This window comes from Dromiciops gliroides, chromosome 1 (genome assembly GCF_019393635.1).
Source record: "Dromiciops gliroides isolate mDroGli1 chromosome 1, mDroGli1.pri, whole genome shotgun sequence".
Lineage (NCBI taxonomy): Eukaryota > Metazoa > Chordata > Mammalia > Microbiotheria > Microbiotheriidae > Dromiciops > Dromiciops gliroides.
Window position 1 is genome coordinate 489241962 of NC_057861.1, and position 13352 is coordinate 489255313.

At 37.8% G+C, this 13352-nt stretch overlaps 1 protein-coding gene across 1 annotated transcript in view; it reads right to left on the reverse strand.

Moving 5' to 3' along the window:
* GLIPR2 (GLI pathogenesis related 2) overlaps window positions 1-12966 on the reverse strand; it is a 60842-nt gene extending 47876 nt beyond the window's left edge. The window contains exon 1 of the mRNA XM_043979195.1: window positions 12818-12966. Coding sequence (XP_043835130.1) covers window positions 12818-12830 — 13 coding nt within the window. The 5' untranslated portion in view covers window positions 12831-12966. The remainder of the gene's footprint in view (window positions 1-12817) is intronic.
* Between the last annotated feature and the right edge of the window lie 386 nt (window positions 12967-13352).

The window sequence follows — 13352 nt, forward strand, 5'->3', positions numbered from 1 at the left end:
TGACTGTATCCTTTGCTTGAAGGGTAAAGAGAAGTAACATTGGCTAAGTAAAGAAAGGATATATTGTAGAAGACCTTGCATCTCCATGCTAAAGAGCCTGGCTTCAAACTAACAGTGTCATTTAATATTTTTCAAAGTAGGAAAGTAATATGATAAAAGTGACTTTTTAAAAGGAAGATTAGAGCCAATGCCATAATTAGGTGCAACAGTGTGCAAATTCAGAGGAGGCTGTGGTGGTAGTAAGGAGTTAAATTAGTGGTGACCCAGAGGACAGTTCCATTAGGGGTACAGTGTCCTCTGTAAAGTGACAACCCATCCCTCAAAGAATTGAACCCTTGCAATCATGGAGATTCAGGGGAAAGATGGTCCCAGGAGAGAGGTATAATGGTGATAGGATTGAGGGTGAAGGTGGCTGCTGTGCCTCTCTGTAGCACTGTGAGCAGAAGGCTGTGAAGAAGGATGCAGGGATGGAGGTCACTATAAATAGGGGATAAGTCTCTGGATATTGGTGCCCTGAGACAAAGTCCTGTTACTCCACGCTAGTTACTACTTTGATTATAGTGGGTGAAAATTACAGACAAGTAGACCAGATGGACAATGTAATAGTCTATAATCATTTTACCAATTCAGAAATTATGTAGGAAGACCTGGACTAGGTTACTAGTGATGGGAATGAAGAAGGAACAAATGCCAAAAACACTGTGAAAAAAGAATTGACAGGACTTGTATATATGGGGGTTAGGAAAATCAAAGATAGTTAAGTTTTTTAGCATTGGTGACTGTGAGAATGGTAACATAACTAAAGAGGAAAGTTGGGAAGGGCAGAGGAGTTTTGGGTATAAGATGATGACTTTTTTGTTTGGTTGGTTTTTTTTGTGGGGCAATGAGGGTTAAGTGACTTGCCCAGGGTCACACAGCTAGTAAGTGTCAAGTGTCTGAATCTGGATTTGAACTCAGGTCCTCCTGAATCCAGGGCTGGTGCTTTGTCCACTGTGCCACCTAGATGCTCCCAAGATGATGACTTTTGTTCTGAATATTGTGAACTTGAAATGAGCAGAGCATCCAAACAGAAATGCCCAACAAATGAAAATATGGGATTAGTATGAAGATGAGATATTAGGGCTGGAAATACAGACCTGAAAGTCACCAGGGTAATTAAAACCATAGGAGAGGATAGGTTTTCTGTGGAAGTAAGTATAAAGGAAGAATTAAGTATCCAGGTATGAATTATGGGGAATGATCACATTTCCAGAAAGAAAGAAGTCAGCAAAATAAATAGTGGAATGAAGAAAGAGGTAAGAAGAGAAACAGTCCATGGAAGTCAAGAAAGGAGATAGTGTAGAGGAAAGGGTACTAATATCAAATGTTACATAGAAGGCATGAAAAAAGGGGGCAGAAGTAGAGAGTTTGTTTAATAAGTGCATGTTGAATTGAATTGCATGGTTCAGAACATGCAGAAGCAGATTTATTAAGGAAAAACTTGCTAACAATTAAGAACTGTCTAAAGTGTAATGGGCTTCCAATGTGGGTACTGAAAGTCTTCAAAGAGATCCTAGATAATCACTTGTTAGAAATGTTGTAGAGGTCACTCTTGTTGAGGTAGAGGTTGGACCAGATAATGTCGGAAGCCTTCAGCTGGCAAGATCCTGTGATTCTGTACTGACCATACTGTTATCTAACTTTAATTCCAGGCCACCAAAAAAAAAAAAAAAAGCAGAGGTGGGTAGAAAATTCAAAGACCATAAAAAAATGGTACTGGATTTAGTAATTAGACCCATGTTCTATTCCAGTAGAATAAAAAGAATGAAAGTAATTTCAGGATCTTAAGGAAAAAATAATGGGTTTTTAATTAGAGGTAGTGATTATGTGTATTCAAGAAGTTTAGCAATGAAAGCAATTATAGGTAGCTGGAGAGGGCCACAGAATCAAAGTGAAGGTTTGAGTGGTTTTTGTTTTAAAATGGGTAGGCATGCACATTTGTAGGAAAAAAGGAAAGAGTCAGTAAGACACAAATTGAGATGCTAGTGAAGAAAAGAGATAATTCAAGGACTAGTTGCTAAAGGGGTAGGGTGAGAGGCTAGTCTTGGAAAAGAAATGGGACACCTCTTCAAGTAAGTAAGGGATAACGTCATGTGATCATGAACAAAATTTTTACAGTAAAATTCATTCCTATAGAAAATACCTAGTATTAAACAGCGCTATAGCCCAAGACCTCTATGAACTAATGAACAAAGTGAGCAAAACTAGGAGTACAATTTATACAAAAATTGTTAACATCACACATAAAAACAACTTTGAAAGTCTTTTAGAACACCAATCACTGCAATATTAATCCAAGAATCCAAATGGAAGAAGATGAAAGATACTGTTTTCCCCCTTGACCAGAGAGGAACTTAAAATTTGGAAAAAGACATATATTTTTAGGCATGGCTAATGTGGGAATTTGTTTTGCCAGATTAGGCAGCTATATATTCATGGCTTTATTTTTCAGGTTGTTTTTTTTTTTTTAATTTGCTCAATGAGAGTAGGGTAGGGTGGAGGTAATGGAAACAACAGATTAATTAAAAATTTTTTTTTAAAGAAAGCCATGTGAAATGGAAACAATTTTATATGCAATTCTTTTCTTGTATTCTGACACATATATGTATACATACATATCACATATGGAAATGCTATTTTTTGGTGTTTAAATTCAAAATTCAAAAATAAAAATAAACTTAGGGCTGTAAAACTTTTGTCTACTCAAATAGCAAGAAATACCACAGCAAAACAAAACAAATCCCATTAATCAAAGCAAGTATTTTTTCTTCTTTAAATAATATTTTTATATAAATTATTCCTCTTTGGCATATTCCAACATGTGGTTATTTTGAGTTAAACTATTTTAAAAATAGCTTGTGAAATCAAAACCGACTCTGCTCCCTTTTCTTTACATTCAGATTCAAAATATATGAGCAGAACCAAAACTGTTCAAAATGGGACAGTAAATCTCAATTTTAAATTATCTATCCTAAAGGGGAAGGTTATTAGTATCTATTACTGCAGTTACAAATTCACTGGACATAAAGAAGTTCATAAAGACAGCTTTCCTTTGGGGACATTCAGTCAATTAGCTTTTATAAAAGGCCTAGTATGTGCCAGACACCACCCTAAGCAATGGGGAAAAGAAAAAAATAAGACAATCCCTGATCTCAAAGAGATTACAATCTAATGGAGGAGACAACATGCAAATAGCTACATACAAAAAAGATCTTTACAGGATAAATTGGGAATAATTAACGGAGGGAAGGAATTAGCATTAAAGTTAATTGGTAAAGGTTTCTTGTAGAAAGTGACACTTTAGGGGCATCTAGGTGGCGCAGTAGATAGAGCACCGGCCCTGGATTTAGGAGGACCTGAGTTCAACTCTGGCCTCAGACCCTTGACACGTGCTAGCTGTGTGACCCTGGGCAAGTCACTTAACCCCAATTGCCTCACCAAAAAAAAAAAAAGTGACACTTTAGTAGAGACTTGAAGAACAATTTCTCTGTGTATCTGCCTAAAAGTATGCCTTTTAATAAGTGTGTACTTTTGGGGCAGCTAGGTGGCACAGTGGATAAAGCACCAGCCCTGGAGTCAGGAGTACCTGAGTTCAAATCCAGCCTCAGACACTTAACACTTACTAGCTGTGTGACCCTGGGCAAGTCACTTAACCCCAATTGCCTTACCGAAAAAACAAAAAACAAAACAAACAAAAAAATAAGTGTGTACTTTTAAAAGTTACTTCCTCTACCTTTTTACCTTCCTTCCTTTCTATATCCCCCTCACTGTTCTCCAAAACTTTTAATTTTCTCTTGTTCTGGTCGGTTTTCAGAAGAAGAAAACAAAGACACTAGTGCTTCAGTGAGCTCCCTCTCCCTGCCTCTATTATTTTTTTGTTTTTGTTTTTTTTGCAGGGCAATGAAGGTTAAGTAACTTGCCCAGGGTCACACAACTAGTAAGTGTGTCAAGTGTCTGAGGCCTGATTTGAACTCTGGTCCTCCTGAATCCAGGGCCAGTGCTTTATCCACTGTGCCACCTAGCTGCCTCCTCTCTGCCTCTATTATGACCCTGTCTCCTCACTGTTAAATGTGACTCAAACTGGAATACTGCTAATGATTAAATATTACAGCAAATTAACACAGAATATAATAAGCCTTTCTGCTTAAAATACTATTAAAAAGTTACAAAAGGGGCAGCTAGGTGGCGCAGTGGATAGAGCACCAGCCCTGGAGTCAGGAGTACCTGAGTTCAAATCCGACCTCAGACACTTAACACGTATTAGCTGTGTGACCGTGGGCAAGTCACTTAACCCCAATTGCCTCACTAAAAAAAAAAAAAAAAAAAAAAAAAAAAAGTTACAAAAAAGGAATATACAATACGAAATTTCAATTGCTTGCCAACTATTGTGAAGACCATGGAATTATGAGCATAAAGACATAAGTTGGTAGACTGCTGAGTTTGTAGTCAGAAGACGGGTTCAAATCCTATCTCTGACACTTACTAGAGGGTTTAATCCAGGGTAAATTACTTAATGTCTATGTGCTTCAGGGAACTATCCAGGTTTTATCACAGGTGTCACAAGTGGGTAGTGTAAGGGGTTAAAATTCTAGCTATGATGTCTAAAATCTAATGGGTGGTTGCCCCAAATTAGAAGCTTTAGCAAGAGTTTAGACTTTTAAGAATCTATTAAAGAGGGGGCGGCTAGGTGGCGCAGTGGATAAAGCACCAGCCCTGGGTTCAGGACTCCCTGAGTTCAAATCTGGCCTCAGACACTTGACACTTACTAGCTGTGTGACCCTGGGCAAGTCACTTAACCTCCATGACCCTAAAAAAAAAAAGAATCTATTAAAGAGCAATCAGAGGTAGGTGAAGAGAGAGAGGTAATAGATCTAATTATTTCTAAGAGACCCCATCATCCGACCTCTCCAAACTGAGGTCAGGAACCCAAAAGACCCCAATGCTTCCTTCCTCTTCCCAGAAGCCTCTTCTCCAACAGGAAACAGGGCTGTCCACCCACACACAGATCTAAGCTAATTGGTTGGCAGCCCTGATTGACAAGTCCAACAGGTGGTTCTACAGAAGTAACTTCCGGATGCCGGGCTGACCTTTGAAATCCCAGAAAAGGTCAGTTCTGGACACTAACGTCACATGGCTGGTCCTCAGGTCAGAGCTCACAATGTTTCTCCCAGCAGGGGGCGTTATTCCAACTCTCACAGTAGTAATGGTATTAATTGATACTAATTGGGAAAAGGGTAAAGGAGAGTTTCTATATAAGGAGTTCCCAAAATGGAGAGTTCTTGATACACATATTCTTTTTTCTCCCCAATTTTTTCCCCTACAAACTTAACTAATATCAATAAACATGAAAATGTTCATACACAAAAAAGAAAGTGGATTATATATGAAACCATGAATCTCTTATGTACAACATGTTTTTTTTTTTAAATGTTGTCCTGACACTCTCCTGCTTGTTTATATCCTTTCTGCTCTATTCAGGTACATATATTCTTACCTGGATCTTTTTTTGAAGATTTTAAAATTTCAAAACTGAAAATACACAACGGCAAAATTGAAAGTACTATTCAATCCCTGTAAGGGTTGGAAGGAAGAGGCCAAAGGGATCCAAGAGATAAATGTATTACCTTAACTCTGCCTACCTAAAGGTTTACTAAGGCAACTAGGGATTATATATTTTATTGAATGCCCTGAATCTCTCCTCTGATATTTGCTAACTATGTGACCATAGGAAGTTACTTCACCTCTCACACTCTCAGGTTCCTCATCTGTAAAATAGTGACAATACCTCTTGGTTATCCATCTCACACAGGAAGAGGGAGCTCAGATAAGATAACATGGAAAATATTTTGTAAATGTTAACATGTGTAAATAACTATTATTATTTCATTATTATTACTAGTTGTGTGATCTTCAGCAATCCACTCACCCTTTCTCTGCCTGTTTCCTTGGCTTATAAAATAAAGAGGCTGGACTAATGAACTCTAAGAGTTCCCCCAATTATAAAATAACTCTAAGACATTTTTACCATTAGGTCCCTATATAATTTGTAGCAAGACTGAAAGGTGAGATGGTTTGTTCAGACTGAGGTTGACAAACAGATGAAGCTACATTAGATTAAAATCCTTTATTTAACGTAACATATTTTCTTGTTTGCCTGCACAAAAATTCAAGACATGAAATGTCTCCTGTTTCTACCTCTCTTTGCTCCCTTTCTCCATTCCTTGTGGGGATTGTATCTGCAAGGATGATTTAGTGTTCATTCTCCATCCTTAGACAAAGGACTAGAAACATAATGTTTAAGGACTAACTTGATTCATGTGTTGGAGACAGCTGGCCCCATGTCAATAAAGGCGCCTTGTAAGTTTCATTCAGACAGTAAACAATGCCAGAGAGCAGAGGAGAAAGAAGCAAGGCAAAGACAAGCAGGTGTCATTCCTCTTTACTGTCAGAGCTAGCTGCAGTGTGTTAAGCAGGAAGGAAAGGATGTGAGGGTGATTTGTCCTGCTCCTGGCCCAAGGGTAAAACACCAGGAGAAAATGATTTTGCAACAGCTAAAACTAGTACACCAGAAAAGAGAATGGATTGGTCACAAGGGCTCTGAAAGTGGTTATAAAATGCCTATTGGGAGGAATGAAAGAAGATGAGTACATTTAAAGCTATTTATAGAAATCTTGAGTGTGAAACAACTAAACAAATCCTACAGAAAAAATTAACAGAAAAAATGAAGGAAACAATTCAAAAACCTAATGACACAAGAAATATTCAAGCAAAGTCAAAATACAACAACACCGGAAGAATATGTAAGGTTTCTATGAGCAAAAAACAACTGACGTGGAAAACTGGGATATTTCATTTCAAGAAAATATAAAATTGCCTAGGAGTATGGGAATTGGGGGGAAACAAAACTAGACAGCATCCACACAAAATTCCCTAAATTTTTTTTTTGTGTGTGTGTGTGTGTTTTTTCAGTGAGGCAATTGGGGCTAAGTGGCTTGCCCAGGGTTACACAGCTAGTAAGTGTTAAGTGTCTGAGGCCGGATTTGAACTCAGATCTTCCTGACTCCAGGGCCGGTGCTCTACCCACTGTGCCACCTAGCTTCCCCTTAGGGGTTAGTTTCCTGCCCCCCAACCTTTTTTTTTTTTTTGCGGGGCAATGGGGGTTAAGTGACTTGCCCAGGGTCACACAGCCAGTAAGTGTCAAGTGTCTGAGGCTGGATTTGAACTCAGGAACTCGTGAATCCAGGCCGGGTGCTTTATCCACTGCGCCACCTAGCCGCCCCCAAAATTCCCTAAATTTAACATGCCCAAAAAGGTGACTGCCAACTCTAGAGTTCTCAGGTCAAAGAAAAACTGCTGCAAGAAAGAGGAAGAGACAGATTACATACTGAGGAACCCCAGTCAGAATCACAAAGGACTATGAATCTATGAGAAAAAAAAGAAGATGCTGGAAAAGTTACATATTTGATTCAAAACCTTCATTTCAGGGGTGAAAAAATACCTGTGTCCCAAGAGGGTAAGTAACTTGCCCTAGATCCTGTGGCAAGTGGCAGATGCAGGATTTTGACTGAATTACTCTGACTCTAGAGCCACACCAATAGGCCAAGAAACAAAGTAAAAAGGCCTACTCTGCCTACGAAAGGTTTATCCTAGAAAGCTGAGCACAGTCCTACACACAGCCAGAGTAACCATGGGAAAAATCACTGAACCTCTCTGTGCTTCAGTTTCTATATCTGTAAAATGATAAGACTGGACTAGATGATCTCTAAGGCCCCTTTCAGCTTTAAAGCTATGATCCCACAATGCTACAGGGGGAAAAATGAAATTTTAACTGAATTGACAACTTCTAAGCATTTCTATTGAAAAATTAAAAAACAACAACACATAGCTGGACAGGGTTCAAAAGGCAAACTGTCTTGAAAATTATTATAAATTAGCTTACAAGTGAATTCTAACATTTAGACAAGGAATTCCTATAAACAATAAGCAACTGACCCATATGAACAATAAAATGTTTTCACAAAAATAAAGGCACAGTAAGGAGTCTTCGATGAAACGAATATGGTCCTGATCCCCAAGCCATGGAGAGTTAAAGCAGACAAAACTATAGACCAATCTCATTAATGACTCTTACAGCAAAGATACTGAATAAAATTTAACTACAGCAATATATTTTCTTAAATTATTCACTATGATCAGGTTGGATTTATACCAGGATTGTTGGGATGGTCCAATGTTAGAAAAATGATAAAAATAATTGATGATATTAATAACAAAAATGGCTACAGAGTATTAAATATGTTAAGAAAAGGCCTTCAACAAAATAATGGACTCTTGTTAAAAAAAATAGTAAAAAACACCAAGAATATTCTCTATTTATAATAGAGAAACACTAGAAGCATTATCAGTGTGGAAGTATCTTCACTAAACCGTATTTTTCTTCTAGAAATTATTAGGAAATAGTATTATTACTGGTCTGAAATTTTTGGTCTCTTCTGAATGAAAAATCCATCTATTGAACAGAATAATCAGTATTTAGGAGTCTATGACCTAGAGTGAAGAAGTCCTGAATTCATCTGGCCCCAGACACTTATTGACTGTGTGCAAATCGCTTAACTTCTGTCGGTCCTGGAACAGGGGTAAATGATCAGAGAGACAGCCAGTCAACAGCATATACTAAGTCTTTACTATTTGACAGGTACTATACATAAATTGAGGATACAAAGGAAGGTTTAAAAAAACAACCCTATGCCTGCCCTCAAGGACCTCACTCACATTCTAAGAAGTTTATTGAAGGAACTATTTATTGAATAATCCTACTTCTCACATACAGGGATTAAGAGCCAGGGGAAGACATTAAGATGTTAGCAAATACCTTCTAAGATGATTCACATCCATAATAATAATATCACTTACATAGAACATTAGGGTTTGCATAGTGCTTTACTTTCTTTCCTTCATTTGATCCTCACACCAACAATACAAAGAGGGTGCTCTTACCCCCATTTTACATGAGGAAACTGAAGCTAAGAGAAGCTAACTGATTTACCTAGTGTCATATAGCTAGTAAGAGTCTGAGGTAAGACTTGAACTCATATCTTTCTGACTCCCAGGCCAACACCCTATCTCTAGAAGGAGTGTAGAGGTGGAACTAAGAAGTAAAGGTTGGTCACTCTCCCTCTGACATTAGATGTCCTGGTAGAATTTATAATATTGGCCTACTTCTAAACACTTAAGCTAAAATAAACTGCCAGGTAAACAGGCATTGTAGTATTTGTAGGAGGATATTATCTCTGACTATTCTCATAGAGTTGGAGTATAGTAGATTAAGATTAGGCATGTGGATAAGGATAAATCAGTTGGTATAATTTATCTAGATATTTTAAAAGCTTATTTCCAGGTTTTCCCCCTGTACAAAATCCTTGCCTTCTGTGATATCAGGGTAGTATATTTTATCTCTGATGGGGAATGGCTTAGAGAAAGGAAACAAAATGTAGATTGAGGAAAAAGAACACTATTTTTGGATGAAGGAAGTATCAATGCTAGGTTCTCCCTAGGATTGAGGCTGAGTTTTTTTGCTTAGCATTATTATTTGTAGCTCCTCAAGATGTTTAATGACATCTGGTGGTTATTCATTATTAGTATTAATAACAATTTAGAGGCAGTGTGGACAGAGGAGAAAGTTTAGAGAAAGACATGGGTTAAGGTTCTGCTGCTTTGTATCTGGGACAAATCATTTAACGTTCCATACCCTTTCAGGACAGCTCTGTATGACTAGAATTGGCAGTTAGGAATTTGGATCCGTGGAAAGAGTTTCCCACACTAGGAATTCCCTAGTGCTAAAATTTCTTAACAGGTTCAGATGAAAAACAAAACAAAAACAAGTTAATAAAGCACCTTAAGTTTTATGGCCTAGCACAAAACACAGAGCATTTAAACCATATCTTATCTTTGGATCCTTGTAATATCCCTGTAATATAGGCAGCATATGTATTATTATGACTATTTTACATGGAGGGCAAGTGACTCACATAGCCTACCTAGGAGAGCTTGTAAGTAGAAGAGTTAAGACGTAAATCAACAAGAACTTATTCTTTTTTTTTCCTTTTTCTTTTTCTTTCTGTTTTTTTTTTTTGGTGAGACAATTGGGGTTAAAGTGACTTGCCCAGGGTCACACAGCTAGTAAGTGTTAAGTGTCTGAGGCCAGATTTGAACTCAGGTCCTCCTGAATCCAGGGCCGGTGCTCTATCCACTGCACCACCTAGTTGCCCCAACAAGAACTTATTCTTGTTCTCTTTCTACTACATTTCCAATTTTGTATCTCTTTTTTTTTTTTGCAAGGCAATTGGGGTTAAGTGACTTGCCCAGGGTCACACAGCTAGTAAGTGTTAAGTGTCTGAGGCCGAATTTGAACTCAGGTCCTCCTGACTCCAGGGCCGGTGCTCTATCCACTACGCCACCTAGCTGTCCCCTCTTATTGATAATTAAATGCCATACTGAAGATCTGGGAAAGCTGTCTGGAAGATATGTTTCACTGTGGGTGCTGGGCAAAATTCTAACTCTGGAGCCAATGTAAAATCATTTCCTGTTCCCTAGGACAATGGTCCAATGTGTTTCCCGGGCCAAAAAAGCCAACAAAATTCTGGGTATTAGCAAGAAGGCATTAGAAACAAAACAAAAACCACAGAATGATGAGTGTAGTTCTCACAGCTGCAGCTCAAGAAATATTACAAATAAAGAGCTGAAGAAAATTGGGGAAAAACAATTGAAATATTTGAATAGAGTCTTCCCTACCATATCTTACATTTATAGAATACCTAGGGTTTCCAATGTAATTTTCTCATAATAACCCTGGGAAATAAGTAATGCAAATATTATCTGCATTTTTACAGATATGAAAACTGAGGCTGAGAAGGGTAAGATGGTTTTCCCAAGGTCACAGTGTCAGATGCAAAAGCTGAATCCAGGCATCCTTGATGGCAAGTTCAGTGCTATTTGAAAAAAAATATTTAAATTGTGAACTGAACAATCATCAATAAACGCAAATACAATGATACACAAAGAACAAGAAAAAAAGATTAAGAAACAATGCACTTCCATTATGTGCAGTTGTTTAAAGACATATAAATGGAAATATACATACATATACAAATATATAAATTTAATAAGGTCCCTTTCTGTTTTTTTCCTGTGCATTAAAAAATATTGTATTTATGCTTTGGGGGTCTATTTATTGCTACAGTAAATTATTATCATTACAGTAAACTTCTTCCACCCAGAACCCCATGCAGCTTAGGAATTACAAAAATGAGGGCTGAGAGTAAAGTTTATAAAATCACCAAGAGTAAACATAGATCAGTTCACTAAATCTCTGAATACTAGAAATAAAAGGCACTTTTTGAAGCCTGTAGTATTCAAAGGGTATCAATATACTGAAAAGCCCCCAAATTGATTTAGCTAGATTGAGTGAAACTGAGTAATTGAAAAACCAACCATGAGACCACATAACAAAACCTCTCTCCCTCCTCCAACAGTTTAGTATTAATCCGGCAGAATGCTGCAACTGTTTTTAATGGTGGTGGTGTTGGGAGAGAGGTACAATCTGGATATGATGATGTAAAAAAGCATCTATAAAGTTTATTTTTTTTAAAAATTCATACATAATGCTGGGAAAGATAGCATGGAATAGTAGAATTCAGTCAGGAAGACCTGGGTTCAAGAGCCACCTCTGACACAGACTGTATAACTGTGTGGAAGTTACTTTACCTCTCAGTATTCTAGGTAACAGAGACTACATGCAGCAGAAGAGGTGCTGACCCAAGTAGGTAGATGGGAGTTCCCTATAGACACCACTGAAATCAGATGTACAGTTTTCCTAACCCTTTGATAGATCCAGTAAGGGAACCCAGGAGTTTGAGGGATAAATATTCCTGATCATTTGTGGCTGACTTCATAACTTGTTGCCAGTATTAGGGAGAGAATACTGAACTATGGACTGTGGACGAAACACCTTTTGCTCATTTTTGTTTTATGGTTCGCTTAATAAAAATCCCCCCCCCCCCAACCCTTCAAAAGTGTCACCAGAAAATAGAGTGTAACTACAGAGAAAGAAACTGTCATTGACATATTCAGAAAGATAATTAGATTTGCCTGGATAGAATCCTCTTGCTGCTTTGCTGGTACAATTTTGTTTTACAAAGAAGGGCGATCCCTCCCCTCCATATCTGCAGAAGCCAGAAGCCAGAAGCCAGAAGCCAGATGCTGCGGCTTCGGTCTTTTCCACTAGTCTGAGTCCACAGCAAAATATAAATGGCTTCCACAATGTTACACTGCCTAGATTTGTGTTCATTTCATCCAGCACTTTTCTCAAACACTTCCTCTCAGACATACTTAATTCATGCGTTTTCCCTTAGAGTATTTCATTCTTCTGACAGGCACACAAAGTTTCTAAAGGCACAATAAAAGAGGGAAACAGAAGATGCTGTAAAATACGCATGATCTTTGCCTCCGAGGTGGAGGAAGCAGAAATGGCTCCCTTCCCTGTCACAATCTGCATGCAGATTAGACCTGCATACTAAAGAAAATTTAGTGCCCACATTACTTCAAAGACATATGACTCTTTACCGTAATAACTACACCACTGCAGCTTGAAAAACCAAAGGCAGCAGATTGGGCTGAGTCAATTTAACTCAGTTTCAAGCATTTTCCAACCCAAGCTTCTCTAAACAAACTCCAGCTTGGAATTCCACTATTATGCTTCACACACAAAATGTTCACTTACCTGAACCTCCCATTTTCACAGTTGATAGTTTAATCTTGTTTCTCTAAAATTTTATTGTTGCCAGGCTTGTAACAAAGGCTAAGAGAAAAGCTGCCTGGAGGTATGTTCCAGTCAGCTTACAGCACAATGAAAATGTAACCACCCATTGCCATTACTCAACAGTCTGCCCATGCCTTATAAGGAATAAAGAAACTTTTTCTTAACAAGATTGCCAGCTGCAGGTCAAAGGTTGCTTATCCTCTAGAGCAAGAAAGCAGATCAGAAAACACCATATGGAATCACATTCCAACCAACTTACTTAAGTAATGTAGACCTTTATTTATTATCTATCATTATTTATAAGCATATACTGAGGAAAACAGAAAATACATATTTTTTTTTTTAAATGTATAACATTGGTACTGACAATGAACTTTTGATGCAAAAACCAGAAAAAAACAGGGTAAATGAAGAGGGACCAAAGGGAGAGTTAAAAAAAAAAAATCAAATCAGAATCTGAAACTCAGCCTGGAGTTTTACATGTACGTGTATATAT